At 40.4% G+C, this 15,824-nt stretch overlaps 1 protein-coding gene across 1 annotated transcript in view; it reads left to right on the top strand.

The window, feature by feature from the left end:
- Positions 1–15,824, top strand: part of cntln (centlein, centrosomal protein) — a 122,107-nt gene that overhangs the window by 76,037 nt on the left and 30,246 nt on the right. The window contains exons 18-21 of the mRNA XM_088302843.1: positions 1,003–1,253; positions 6,111–6,266; positions 7,839–7,936; positions 15,191–15,317. Of these exons, the coding sequence (XP_088158969.1) occupies positions 1,003–1,253; positions 6,111–6,266; positions 7,839–7,936; positions 15,191–15,317 (632 nt within the window). The remainder of the gene's footprint in view (positions 1–1,002; positions 1,254–6,110; positions 6,267–7,838; positions 7,937–15,190; positions 15,318–15,824) is intronic.

Below are 15,824 nucleotides of genomic sequence, written 5' to 3'. Positions count from 1 at the left end.
GGACCAAGCAATGTTTTTTTTTGGTTTGTTTTCTTTTGTAGCGTATCACATTTTCATTATAATAATTATAATATAATATTGAATAGTAATGAGTAATATTTCTGAATTCTGGTCTAGGTTCAGCAATAGGTGGATTTTTTTCTGAAACGTCATAGCTATAGCTTTGAATGCGTCAAAAATATGTTTTGGGACACATAAAGATATCTCTGATTAAAATTGTTGTTGACCTGTGTTGTTAATTGTTTAAACTGTGAATATACCACAAACTGCACACAATTATTTCAAATTCTAGAAAAAATAACTTAGAGATTATTTGAGCGCTTAAAAAAATTCCCGATACATGATTGTATAGGTGCACATCAGGTGAAGACTCTCCATAACTTCCACTAAAGTTGAGTTTGAAAAATATCAAACTGTTTTGGGATCATAGTCTGTAGTGTATTAAAGTCTTAAAACCTTTATCGTAATATAAATAATGGAAAAAAAATCACATTGCTTTTTTTTTGTGTTTTTTTAATAACAGGTGTTTACAGCTTTTTAAAATTGTTTGTGCAAATAAAGTTGTGCCTCCTCGTGACAACTGCCCCAAAAATCGCCCCTCCCCAATCGTTACTGCCACCTGCAATCAAAAAATGAAATTCCACACTCTTCCTTCACATGCACAATGCATATTCTAAATTACAACATCATCACTTCTTACCTCTGGAGTCGAAAGACAGCCATTTGTGTGTCACTTTTCAAGCCCAAATCCCATCTCATTATTTTCCAGAGGCTTTCACGAATGCCCATTGTGAACAGCTGAAGTCTTAATCTGCTTTTTTTAAGATGTGTGAGTTATAAATGGTCAAATGAAAAGGATATTGCAAAGATTTTGTGGCGCAAAATCTTGCGGGGTGCCTCTTTAAGTCAACTCTCCGCTATTTGCCAAAATTCAGTAATTACAATGTATGTGGTGTTCCCATGTGCGCTTTTCAATGTCACGTGTCCGTTTCCTCTTTTTAGACAACAAATGGCACAAGTGCGGGACAAGAGGCGAGAAGAAGAAGTGGCTGCTAATAAAAGCTTCCTCTTCCTCCTCCTCTTCTTCCCTGCAACATCGCGTCGAGTCCCTTCAGCGGCACGTGGAAGTACTGCGTCGTGCCAAAAAAGCCGCTGCACTCTCAGCCCGAAAGCTGCGGATCGCCAATAAGAAGATTACGGCACAGGTCAACTCCCTTTCCGAAAAACTGGGCAGCAGCAAGCAGCTCACGCAGGTAACTCAGGCTGTAAAGAATGTAGAAGTTAGTTCCGTTCTCTTTTTGTGCGTGTTATATATTTATTTGCTGCGGGGCTGAGAGCGCCCAGTAGCACGTCGTGGTGCTTGATGAGTTGGATTGACAAGCAAAGCCTCAGCGTTGCCGCTCCATCGCACCTCCTGTGACTCAACTTGTTGTCTCGTCCTGATCAATGTTTTAACAGCCATCTGTCACTTCACTTTACTTCTCCAAACATGTCCACCAGCGTGCCCATACAGACACAAGTTTGTATTTCTGGCATGCACTCCTACTTAATCAATTACATGTTTTCCTATGGTTCAGTTATTGAGGACCTGCTGCATGCAGATTTTTTTTTTTTTCAGAATTCCTCGCGATATAGCTGAAATCTGCAGTTAATAGCAGGGGAGCAGCTATTAAATATTTTTGGAATTGATTATTCTATTGTTGTCCCATTAATTGATTTAGTGATCCAATAAACATTTATTTTGCGTTATTCAACAACAAACTATGGCTAAGGTGCAATTCTTATCGCCATCCGCCCATGCCACACTATGTTTGCGACTTTGAATGTGTTTGGCATTTATGGTAGGCCTTGGCCTGGTGACTGACATGGGAGTCAGCAAATGAGAGCGTATAGTTGGCTGTTGTATTGTCCAGTTGAGGTCAACATTTTCAAGCTTTCCCCCTTCTTGCGTTTATTCCAAAGGGAGTCTGTACTAACATTTCTGTGGAAAAATGATCCCCACAAAATCACGCCATGTTGCAACAATGTTACATCATGCTATTTTCTTTCAAAATGATCTCTGGTTTGATCGTTCATTCAGCCAGAATAGTTGTGAGAAAAAAAAAGATTAACTGAGGCAGCAAATGGCATCATTGGATCCCTTTTGGTGGCACTCACCGTACGTCACAAAATATTTAGCTCCTAAAATATTGCGGGCACTTGAAAATAAAACCATAACAAACATCCTGTGATGATCCAAGAGTTTTCCACTTTAAATCTATTACAAAGAGTGTCACAAACGAGGAAAATGTACGAACATACACACGCATGCGCACATTCATGCACACACACGACTAAATACTACTACTAAATTGGGTGTGAATACATTGTAAAGTTTGTCAAATGTAAAATGGTTACACTGGTGGTTCATTGGAAATTCATTATTTTGCCATCCAAATCATATTTTCATTATTGTGGGTATTTTCCAGAAGAAAAAAAAAACGATGTTCAGATGTTTGAGGTGAAAACAAAACAAAAATTACGAGCGCCTCGAACATAAATTTTCATTTCAGTTGAGTTGTACATCTTATAGGTCACATTGATGGTGAGAAAAGTTTTGAAATTACTTAACATTTTTCACAAATACCTGACATTTCAGCTTGAGTGTGTAGACTCGTTACGATATACGATATATCCACTGAATGTAAATCAACCTCATTACGTCACAATCCCGCCAATTTCCGAATTGAACACTCATAAACCCATTTTTGGAAACACATGAGGGGCGCCATCTCTCAAGAGATAACTATTTGTATACAAAAAGTAATCTAGAAGTCCTTTTAACGTTGATCAAATAGCACCATAGTAATCGTGTCAGATGTAGCTTGTTCTCACCTGAACACGTTCAGTGAGAGAGAGCCAGACAGACATGGTCATTAATCTGACAGGCCACAGAATCGTCTATGGTGGATTCCAACACGGCAATTGCCGGCGGAGGAAACCGCCTGATTAGGTGTCAGTAGGTCTGCATGTTCACTCGGTGCTCTTACAGTACAGTGGACTCATGCACGGGTCGTAGTACTGACCTTACAGTGATGCTACCTGGGATGTGGCCCCTGTGTGCTCCCGCCGAGGCATCTGATTGCCAAGTCCAACCTCACAAGTGAACTACCTACACACACACAAACACACTGGTGTAGTCAGAGAGGCGTTGTTGTCTTGTTTGCTTCCTCTTTACTCTTGCAGTATTAATGCCACTCTGCCACAAAAGTTGGAGCCGACTGAGTTGGACCAAGCTGGGTCTTGTTGCCCTCCCCAGAAAGGGCAAGAGGTGATGGACTTTGGGTCTGTTGCAGTCGGTCGCGTGTAATTGGCTTAAGACAGCCTCTGCAGGGGACATCATGTGAGAAGTACTATGACACTTTCACAGGAACCTGTTTGTGTCGGTTTTCACAACGGTATGCTGGACAACTCTTAGCAGTCCGATAGCAAGATTTAGCAGAGCTCTGTTTATTTCACTTTTTTGCAAAAACATTTCAAGAAGGTTTTCGAGTGAGCAGAATGTCGTAAAAAAAAATCACTTGAACCATGTATTGTAAAAAGTTACAGACCTCCTAATAGTAAACCATTGCTGTTGACCCTAAGTTCTCCCTCCTTGCCCTTCGCCCATGTTACGTTTGACCACATGAACAATTATAGGTCACTTAGTAGAATGCGTTGTTGTCCTTTGTAACCATGTATTTCTAGTTGCTTTTTCTTGTGACTTATTATACTGTCCTATACAAGACCTGGACCAAAAATCTGCAATTGCTTTGTTCGGCGGGATAAATTACGGTTGTCTAATAATCACAAAAATGGCTTGTGTTGTTCTTTTTTTAACACTTATGCTAAAAACAAACTTCACAAGACTGTACATTTTCCAAGTAAGAGTGAGCTGGAATTATTTAAGGTGGAATAAGAAGGTTTAAAAAAAAAAAATATAAAAAAAAGTGGCAAAAAACAAAATCCCGTCCTTCTGACGAAATGTTTCTGTCATGCATATACAAGATCAATTCCTTGTTCGTGCGGATTACTCGGCTCCACCATCGTCGTTTTTGTGACGTTGCACGTGTTTTTACCTGCCTTATCTTTTTAAGCCTGGAGTGTCTTACCCTCCTCTTTCATGTAAAGTGGTGGGATTATCCCAGGATTTAAGGATGCCCTATTTGCCCCCCCCCCTCCCCAAAAAAAAAAAAAAAACTTCCTACTTATTAGTAGAATTTAAATGTTGCATGAAAAGGAATGGAGTTTTTCAGTAAAAATATTTCGTTATTGTTCCGGCCCCAAAATGAATAAATTCCCGCGTTGCCTGTGGCTTCAAATATTGACAGGCAGTCCTGAACATGTGGCTATTTCTGCAACCTGTCCTCCCTTATTTATCTCGCACATGACTGGCTGTCATTCTGAGCCACGTTAGTCATGAGAGGTGTCCTGTCTTTTCCAGCCTAATGGACCGCCAGTGTGTCATCAGTCCATGTCAGTGTCACCTCTCACCAAGGGGCTGAAAATGGCCTGGTGAAATCAAAGCCTGTGTTACAGGAAGTGTCATCAATGCCACTCCTAATTCCCGCAGCGCTGCCAAGCCCTCTCCATCACTTTTTCCCCCACCTCTCGGTACACATGTCTTCGATAGACCGCTGGAAACCTAGAACAAGAGTGATTCTATTAAAAGGTGTCAGCCAGCAAGCAAATATCAATAATCTCAGTACATGTAGAGCAGAGAGACAACCTGAGGGAATCTGTGGTTTCAAGTGTATGTATGTGTGTCATAAATCTTCATGTATCGGGTCTCCTTTTTGTGCCATTAGGCATTCATCATTTTCATATTGCTATAACATAGTTGGTTAAAAGCGTCAACGGTGATGTTTACAAGCATCAATACGTACCTAATATCATTTGGCGCTCTTAATTTAACCGTGAAGAAACAGCTGAAAGCCTTCATGATCCAGTATTTTAATTCTAAGATAAGATAAGATAAGATGTCCTTTATTAGTCCCACAATGGGGAAATTTGAGAATTTCTGATGTACTTCTTAAGAAACTTCATGGTCAATTTCAAGTTCAATCCTGGAAGAAAAACAGAGACAAGCCAAAATGTGAAAAAGTTTTGTTTTTTTTAAAGACAAAAAAAATCTGTGAATATGAGAGTCAGTGGGTGCTAAACTAAAAATATGCTGGGCCTGGCTGAGTTTCTCATTTGTAATATCACCAATCACCACTCAATGGCAGATGGATTTTTCCCTAAATTACAACACGCGGTCTAATAACGTTTTGCATATTTGTAATGATATGCAGGACAAACATAGTACCTTAATAATAACATTTCAAGTCAGTTGATTTAGTGAAAAAAAATGTAAAACAAATTGTCCTCACACTTAATGTTGGTTTTTGTTCAGCAGTTTTGTGTCATCCTTGAATGTCAATATTTTATGCAAGAAAGCCCTTTGCGCTGGAAAAAAAATTGCAGTATGTGTTCAATTCTTTTGCTTGCTTCAAACCCTTTGTTGTTGAGTCAGGACAGTGGATCATTATTTATTTAAATGGATGAAAAATGGATTAAAATGAAGTATATTGGGGTACGTCTTCCATATTGAACAGGACATTTTTGTCATTAATCTAGTTATCTGCCAGGGTTGTTGCCCCCATTCTTGGAGAATCAACTAATCAGAACACTACATGACTTGCTAAATACCTTCTTACAATAACACAAAACACAAGCACACAGTAACAAAGTTGATCTCTTTATCTCAAAATAGCCCAGTCCTCCTCTCACCACCTGTCATTTCAATGTATGTAGACTAGTGGTGGTCTGGTGCTTGGAGATGCTCAGAAGGAAGTATTTTTATTTCAACACATTTTTGCATGAGGCATCAAAGATTGGCAGAAATTTGCTCATCGCCACCTGGCTTTGTCCTTATCCCATGCACATAGATGGAGTCCACTGTATGTCTGGCATCTCCTTTTGTAACTTTTTTCTACTCCACATAGTATGTATAGTGATTTTGTTCATTCAGCTGTTATTAATAGGCACAATTTGTGTTGCAAATGTTACTGTCATGACACCATCAACTCCGTTTCCTGGTCACCCTGTAGAAGCTGACGTCTGAGTTGGTGGGTCTGGAGCAGCAGAAGAAGGTTCTGGAGATGGAGCTGGAGCAGTGGAGACAAAGCACTTTCCCCCGTCGCACAGTCGAGTGCTCCTGCCAGGCTCTGGAGGCCGAGGTCAAACAACTGCAAGCCAAAGTCAAGGTCAGTCCACTCACCGGACGCTTCATTAGGTACACCCCTCCCACTTGAAATACAGTGTTAAAATTGTGCCATTAGAAAGGAGCTCACTTTTAATGTCACTTTATCTTTATGGTCGTTTGCGTGGTTGTGATTTACTGTCATGTACTACACTACACTACATCAAATTTAAAGCTGTTCCAAATATTTTGTTTCCACTAGAGTTGTCATCTGCACCATGACTACCATTTGCATTTTTTTTTTTTTTTTTTTTTTTGGGGGGGCACTTGAAAATCCTGGTTAGGTGACCTGAAATGTGATTGTCATGGCCATTGGGAACAGCATGGAAATCAAGTACCCCCTGAAAAGTTCAAAGAAAGTCATTCAATTGGTTTGAAAGCTAGTTCCAATGTTCAAGGTATTACGTGCCCCAGGTTTAGTCAATCGGAATCGCTCCAAGCAAGAAAAAGTTGTGAAACTACTTAGACCTTGATGTTTCTGCACCATATTCAAGGCTTCACATTCAAATTGTTTAAAAAAAAAAAAGATGGAGTCGGGAAAGGATCATTCAGTATACTTTTTGTTATGCACATATTACTTGCAATTGAATGTAGTTTCAACACAAATTAGCATTTTTTTTTAACCATTTGATCGTAAGCTGCGCCCTTCACAGAATGAATAACAGGAGAGACAGGTGCCCACATGGCACAGGGATGAGAGTTATCCCTGCTATACCTCGCAGAGCTCGTCAATGTCATGGAGCAGATTGTAGCCGTCATGAAACTCAGCACAGGAACTCATGTCAGGTGACAGTTTAAAAAAAAAAAAAGTGGAGGGTACAGCGCTGAGAAGAGGCCATGGTGATGCACGTGTTATCAAAAACGTGCGAGATAGTGAGGCTTTCACAAGTGACGGCTTTTAAAACTTCCGAATACAACCATTCTTGTAGTTTACAATATGATCAAACCAAAAACCGCACCCACAAATTGCCCAGCAGCATACGCTGCCACTGTTACCTACCCCACAGCAGTTCCATCAGGAGAGCTAGAGGCTCCAAACACACCAACAGGGCCTGACCCCACCCAGGAGGCCTTGTGGCCTGCCACCAAATAATCAATGGTCTTCACTTGCTGGGGAAGATGACAGGTGAGGGGTTCCCGAAAGAGGCATATAAATATACACATTTAGTGTTTATAAAATAAATGTTTTGTGTGTGTGTGTGTGGTTTTTTGTTTTTTTAATTATTAATTCTTTTACCGGGGGCCATTTAAAGTCCTCCAAGAGTTTTGCTAAATGAATAACAAAAATAATATGCAACACCTTATCATGTATGTTGAGCATTTGATTGAGTGTTTCCAAGCGACCCTCTTTATCTCATGCACTTGGAAAACTACACTTTCCTCTTAACCTCTTTTAGCACCCCTACCCCGCCCGCTGTAACTATAATGAGGAGGCATGCTGCGGCTGACCTGTCATCAGCCGTGTCGTGAGACCCCCTCATCAACCCCAACCTCCGCCATATACAGCACGCACTGAGACACATTAACGCACGCACACACACTCACAATGTCTTCCGCTTCTTCCCTCCCCCACTAGAGTACAAGTGCGGAGGTCACGAGGCAGGTGGCGGCTAACAAAGCCCTGCGAGGCCAAGTGCAGCAGAAGGAGGACAAGCTCCGCCAGTTGCAGGACAAGTTAGTCACTTCTATGTGTTTGGTTTTTCGTCTTCTTTTCTTGCTCTCCCTTCTTCATCCCGCACCCTCCCCTCTCCCGTCTTTGTCTCTTACGCTCCATGCTGCCAGCTCCCCCTTCCCGCAGCTCTAATCTGCAGTGTTTGATTCCACCATGTGGCAGCACACAGACACACGCTCCTTCACACTGCTCGTCTGTAGGGAAAAAAATAGATGTGTATATATATATATATATATATATATGTATATATATATATATATATATGTATATATACACACATATATATATATATATATATATATATATATATATATATATATATATATATATATATATATATACACACACACACACACTAATTGCAATGAATGTTGAGAAATGCCAAAGAAAGAAATGACACCAGCGTTAATTTATCACCATGTATAACAATTCCCTGATGCAATTTAAATATTCGCTACTGGCTGTCAGCAATATGGATTAATGTCACAGCAGTCTAATGTAGTGTACTGTTTATTCTATTATAATATTATAACAAAATACCAGTTTTGTTTGTGGAAAAATATCATAAAAAGATGCATGTAAATGTAAAAATCAAATTTTATGTTCATAAATTATGAAGATATTATTAAATAATGTTATATATGCATATAATAAATAAATACATGTTATTAAAAAATGCATTAAGCTATAATAAATGGCAAAAAATATTGTTTTTGCTCATTTGTTAAATACATTATTTAAATCAGAATCAGAAATCCCTTTATTGTCATTGTACTCAAGTGTGCAACGAGATTAGAGAGCTCCCCTCTCCAGTGCAATACAACAATAATAAAATATATAAATTAGATAAATAAGAGAATAGTTAGTGCAATGGAAAATAATACTGAATAGGGTATATAAAAACACATCACGTTGCTGTTCTGCAAGGTACGAGTGGTCGTGTGTGTGTGTGTGAGAGTTTAGAATGGAGATGGCTCTTGGAAAGAAACTGTTTCTCAGTCTATTGGTCCTTGATTTGATGCACCTGTAGCGCCTGCCAGAGGGCATCAGGTCCAACAGGTGTGAGTTAGGGTGGGTATTGTCTTTGACGATGTTGAGAGCCCTGCTGAGGCACCGGGCGGTGTAGACGTCCGACAGTGAGGGGAGAGGGCAGCCAATAATCCTTTGTGTATGTCTGTGTATCATATTACAGTGTGCAATACAGTTTTTCAACATTTTTCTGGTGTCATCCATTAAATTTTAGTCTAAATTTAAAAGAATACCTGTGTATGGACTCCTGGTACTCTGGCTGAAGTTGAGTAAGACCCACAGCACAACAGTTAAATTATTACTATTTTCAAAGTACGTATTAACTTTTTTCAATAAAGGAAATGTTAAATACAATGTATCATTTAAATTGGATTCAGATTTTGTTGTGTTATTCAATTTGAACATATCAAGCAATGTTTTTATATTATTTGCGTATTGCTTATCTGTCAGCCTTCACACCATTATTCATATATGAGCAAGCGAATGCAAGCGGCTAAAATTAGCGCGTGCGCGTGTGTCCGTATGTGTCATGTAGTGCCGGTGTTGTTTATGCGGGTAGCTGATGTAGAGTGCTGATCAAAGCAGTCCATCGATCGATTGTGTGCCGCGGGAGGCGCCGTTTTGGCCCGTGACACTAAAACCCACACAGCATCACTCTTTGCCTGTGGGCCGCGAGCCCTAATGAGTTAGATGGCGCGCGCACACACTGTGGCACCTGACACAGTGCCTACTTTTTAATGTATTGCTATAAACATTTCACGTGCCTTGTCATCGGCGTATACAGTGAAACTTCAGAGGTTGAATACATTCTGTTCTGGAATGCTTGTGGACGTGTGATTGGTTTGTGCAAGAATAAATCCCATCAATTGGTATCTCACTGAGGGGCGAAGGCCTCTGAGTGTTTGCAAATGTAACAGATGTTTGTTTGTTTTTTTCTTTGTTGTGAGACTTCCGTATAGGTTGCAAACAGTTTTTCTTGTCGCAAATACATATTTGATGTGAGTACTCGGGCCTTTGGTATCGAACATCCCTGGATTTTTTTTTTTCACACAAACGTATTAAGAGGCATCTGCTATTATCTTTTTGAAAAAAACAAACTACAGTACTCTTATGGTGATACTAGAAACAAGTATAGGGGAGTCCTTGGTGAGAGTTTTCTCCAGGTACCACTTCTTTCCAAAAACATGCATGTTCACTTCATTGAAAGCATTGTCCATAGACATTAGGTGCGAATGTGATTGTTGTTGCTTTTCTATATGTGCTGCCTCAATTGGCTGGCAACTAGTTCATAGTTTTACATGTCTAAATCAGAAAATCAGTGGTTCTCAAACTTAGTGCAAGAAGTACGGGTACAAAAAATACGCAGCTCTCCAAGTATCAAGATTAAAACAAGCATTTACACTCACATTTTGTACACAGGTGGCAATTTAAATTTTTTAAGTGGCTTGCTCGAGTAAAACATCTGTACTTTTCTTTAATTGCCGAAATCTGTTTTAAAATTAATTGTCTTTACTTTTAATCATCTTGAGAAATTAAACACTCGTTAATTGTTTTGCATTGAACTTTGTTTTCTGTGGATCCATCAATTTGTTTCAGTTTGAGTCATAACAGCCCTCTGAAGGAATACAAAACTACTACGTGGTCCACGACAAAAGTTAGAATAAGACACCTGTATCTTTGATTTTTGGCAAGAGAAGTGAGTTACACTCTGGATTGGGGATTGTATAATTAATTCAAATCAAATCATCAGTGCAAAGTGGTAGAATGAATTTTTTAAATCACAAAGGGGCCAATATTTATTTTTTTTTTTTTTGTCAGTAGCCTTTATTTTGTATTTGTGTCCAGATACGTTCAGTGTTTAAGTGCAGTCCGCTTGTTTACGTATCATTGTTTCATGAAATGTGAAAAGTTGAGATGTTGTTGTTTAAAGCCACAGTTTTGTTTGTATTTTCATTGTAATAATAGTGGGTAGGTAGAATCTTGTGAAGTTGCCGTCGTAAACGCCAAAGATCTCAACTGGATTGTTTAGAAGTCATTTAGCTCTAAATTAGTCTTGAATTTTTTTGCAAGAGCAGTGAGGTTCCGCCTTGGACTGATTACTAGCCAATCGCATGCCACAATATAATGTCAATGACAAAACATTTACACTTACGTGAGCACATGGTTTAAGATTTCGACCCGGGATCTCAGCTCTGTGAGGCAGTCTTGCTAACCACTAAGCCACATGCTAAATTTCTATCACCAAATGTCTGTAGAATTTCAAACCGTATAACCAAGCTTCCGCTACATCATCACAGTGCTCTCAGGTTTCATCTCTACGGGCGCTACAAAGGGCATTGCTTCCTCTCTGCCGCTTCCTTCCTCTTTGTCAGGCATGCTGTGTCGTGTGCCCGCCGCCCCTCAATAATGCATCCAGGGCATGTGTACAATCGCAGTGGGTGTGTTGTGTTTGGATGTGACCAAAGCGCCGGGCGGATCACAGCACAGATAGAGCGAAACATCCCCTGCGCTCAGTTTCCACGACACACGCGCCAGAAACCCAAAGTGCCCACCGCTCCGTTTGCTTCTATGTAGGGACGCCTCTTCTCGGAATGAAAGACCATGTCTAGACATCTCTGAAATATACATCCCAGCGCACACACGGGGACCGAGCTGCCTCGACTTAAAGAAGAGGGGAGCACAAAAAAAAAAAAAGAATTTCAAAGTACACCGGCATGTCCTCAGTCAATATCCGGCGCTGTGGCGCTGCTTTATTTATGAAGGTGCGGCTTTCATCTTTCCGCCCTGTTGTCTATCAGCCACATCAAGTGTCCGCACCGTTCTGAACACGGCTGGAAAAGCACGTGCGCGCTCTCCGCTGTTATCATTACAATGCGCGCATGTTTGATGAACAATATTGCCGCAACAAGCGCGAGAACAAAGGGAACAAACGCGACGAGTGATCAGAGCCGTAGTTTTCCCGCTCTGCCGTCTGCTAACACTCATAAATACAGATCACACACTGGAGACGAGGCAGCGTATATATCCCTCATTCTTTTTCATCCGCTATTCTTTTTGGGCCGCGCAAGAAGGGAACATCTAAAATAAATGTTGTCCATCTAATTGCCATTAGCGTCGGGGCAGAGGGAGCCTACCGGGGCCCTTATTGCCGCTCTTCATCTTTAAGTCAACACCAGACAGTCATCTGAAAGGTTCAATATGGGTTTTCTCATTAATGGCCAAATCCATAGGGGGAACCAGTGAGCACCACTCTCCACCGCCCCACCACCACCCAACGTCCTCGGGCCAGACTCCACTCTTATTTAATTTAATGCCACTCCAATAGGACAAGCAAGCTCACATTTATTCAGCCGGTGTGCCCTCGGGCACTCGTCCACCCAGGGAGACGGGGACATTTACTTACACGAAAGCATTTGCTCAAGCGTTGCATCATGTGTTTAGCTGAAAAACACAAGTCACGGCCAGTGTAAGGGGAGGTTACGAGTCACTCTATCCCACAAGCTGCCTCCTTATTCTGTATGTTTCCAATCCCCCAAACTATAGACAGCCATAGTAAATAGCTTCAAAACTTGAACATGTGCTGATGGCGTGTGCCCATTTAAAATAAAACGCCACTGAGTGGAAGACCTCCGCACGCCCTGACTATTCTCATTCACATCAGTAATATCCAATCAGAGACCAATTCTCTGGCTTATTTTGCGGTTTTAAATAGCGCGTTTGACATTACTTGCGAAGCGGTGCCGCTGGCAAAATGAGAGGATGCAAGGAGAACTTTTTGCTGATGTTAGCGCTTCTGAAATGCCCCAAAAATTATTGCAACATATCGTCTATTCAGCAATGTAATTTTCAAGCTTGTGAATGATCCAAGGACTGACTTGGAGCAAGTCATAAGAAGGAGTCATGCCATGTCAGCTACCGTATGACTGTGATTCTCAAAGTGTGGTACATGGGCACTCTCTAATTGGACGCAAAAAAAAAAAAATCATTTCTAATAAGTACAAATGAAATGAAGCGGGAAAATACAAGCAATTCACTCTACCCCACATATTCACACGTCTAGATCTTATTAGTACACTGTGACTTTTGGTGCTGGCCTCTACCAGGGCACTTTTCCAGGTGTGCTGCCCCACGTTTTAGACACAGGTGGCAGGCTTATATGACATGCCGACTGAAGATTTTTTATCAACTGTTTACTTGTGACGTTATCTATTCCAAGCTGGTGAAATTACGTTGAATCGGAACACCCATTTTACAGATATGTGATGCCTGCGGATTTATATAGAAATAGAAATAGAAATCCCTTTATTGTCATTGTACTCAAGTGTGCAACGAGATTAGATATATATATATATATATATATATATATATAAATACCGTGTGGCTTATCAAGTATTTATGTCTAAGCTAGTATACCGCACCAGAATACTGAAAACTCGAACATGTCACAAAAGGCCGGTAATTGAAATGCAAAGTGACATGAGATGCATTTTGTCTGAATGACACAGCTGGTGCAGAACGGGCCACACGCGTCTGAAGGGGATTATCGTCAGCATACAAATATTTTCTGTCATCCATACCAAGACCTCCCACTGAAGCGCTCTTGTACATGACTGGTGCACTTCGGGTCATAATTTAAACATTTACATTCATTGATTAGTGTCTGCCAAGCGGTGTCGCTGCCGATTCAAAAAGCTGTTTGTCAACAAGCGGATGGAAGGGCGGCTGGCAGTCACACTTCATGTTCCTCCACAGTGCACTTGATTTAATATGCGCCTGATGGAATGCGACTTCAATTCAGCACCTCTCAGTGCGTGCGTATTTAGTTGTCATAATGAACTGTCATGCCTGCACTACTTAGGGACTTGGTGCCTGCCAGCGTTGCATTAGCATTGTGCATATGCTTGCGCAAGTGTGTGTGTATGTGTGTGTGCTTGATCAAACGTGTTTTGAATGTGTTTTGTTGGCATTTAATATCTCAGTCATATAAAGTACAAAAATAGTATTTGTCAATTTGTCAGCCCAGCGCGTCTGCATTGCTCAGAGCACGGGGATGCTACATACAAGATATTATAGAAATCCCTTTATTGTCATTGTACTCAAGTGTGCAACGAGATTAGATTATATGTGTGTGCCCAATACCAGAAGTGAGAGTTGGCCATGTCTCTCATTAACTCAAGGTGCACAGTCACTGTTGTTGCTTTAATAATGCCTTAAGATCAAGTCTGCTGTCAGAATCAAGGTTTTGACACTTCATGTAATTTCTTCCTATTTGATGAAAATATGAAAGATGAACCCAACGGTGGCCTTGTGCTGGACCACTTTCTGGTTTGATGCTACAAGCTTGCTTTTAGGTGTGGTTGATGATGTAGAATCTTAAATATGTTCCTCTTCATGGGTTTACCTAAATGAGCCGTTTTTCAGGGCATTAAGCACATCATTGCACACTTTTTCTGACATAGCTGCTTCTGAGTTCCACCTTGCCAAGAACTGCAACAGAATACAACTGTGACACATTTCTTGACAAATCAGAATACAATTCCTTAGCACTTAATTCTAAAACATCTTGTGTACTACCACAGTCAAATGTCAAAGTTTCTTTTTCATATGGCTGGCAAAATGCATGCATTAGATCAGCCTCAGAAGTCAAATTAGCAACATGACAAGCGATCGCCATCTGTCTGGAAGAAAAATGAATAAATAAAAATGTAATAAGCAATTCAAATGCCTCTAAATCATCCATAACTGATAAATTTCACAAAAAAAGCAAATGATTTCTGAAGTGCATCACCTGCGTGTACTGCTCTTCTCACCAATGAGCTTTCTTTTTCGCTCTTTAAATTTTCTTTACATGATCAATCTAAACATTATTCTGATTGATATTAAGCATCATAGTCCACCCGTTTTATCCATCTCATACTTTGGCCATTTTGCCACTTGTCAACCGTAAATGTCATCGCTGTGCCGAAAGGCTCGGCTTGTGAATGTCACATGACCAAACAATAAAAATAAACAAGTGACCCCTGATTGATTGCCACCTGTGCCCTGTATCTGTAAATAAATATTTCTATCATGAATGCACCACAATATTATACGAGCGTACATGCCCAAATGCATCATACTCAACTAAACTCAGCATTTTGACGGACAGTTTCTTGTGACATCTTGTCACATTTCTAGTCAAAAGTATGATCTTGTCCTTTACTGTCCTTGCGGTAATGTGTGTGCAGAGCGAGCCACGCCGAGCGAGACGTGACCATGAAGAGGCAGCTGGTGGAAGATCTGAAGACGAGGCTCAAGTTTTTGCAGGAGATGGAGAAAAGTTATCGTGGGCAGGTGGAGGAGCTGGAGAAGAAGGTGCTCTAAATGGATCACAAAGCTAAAATAACGCATAGTAATATTGAAGGTTTTTTTGCTCTTCGTTGACAAAATCTGCCTTTGAGATGAATTGGATTTTTCAGCGCGGTGACCTAGTGGTTATTGCATATGACTCACAGATGTAAGTTTGCATGCAGACTCTGAGACTCCCTCCAGACCAAATATTCACCCCGAAATCCCTGCAAATGATTGGGGCATATGCAAGTTAAAAATATCCCACATTGTCCTTAATCTGTTTTAGGGCTAGACAATTCACATAATAACAGTCAATCTTATCGGTTAATTTTAGTTTGTCAGGATGTTTTTTTTTTTTGTTATTCTTTTTTTGTTTAGTTTTTTTTTTTTTTTGTGGCTTCTGTAGCTCGAAGCGCATCCTTTCTGACATGCATTGCTTACACTAATCGCGCATAGAATTTCTGCATTTAATGCAGTCAGTTTTGCCAACTTAGTAATTTAGTTGCAATATTTATCTTTTTTCCAACCCTT

The sequence above is a fragment of the Idiotropiscis lumnitzeri genome, chromosome 8 (genome assembly GCF_059441095.1).
Source record: "Idiotropiscis lumnitzeri isolate Australia: NSW breed Sydney's pygmy pipehorse chromosome 8, RoL_Ilum_1.0, whole genome shotgun sequence".
In the NCBI taxonomy this organism is placed as follows: domain Eukaryota; kingdom Metazoa; phylum Chordata; class Actinopteri; order Syngnathiformes; family Syngnathidae; genus Idiotropiscis; species Idiotropiscis lumnitzeri.
This window is presented reverse-complemented; position numbering and strand designations above follow the sequence as displayed.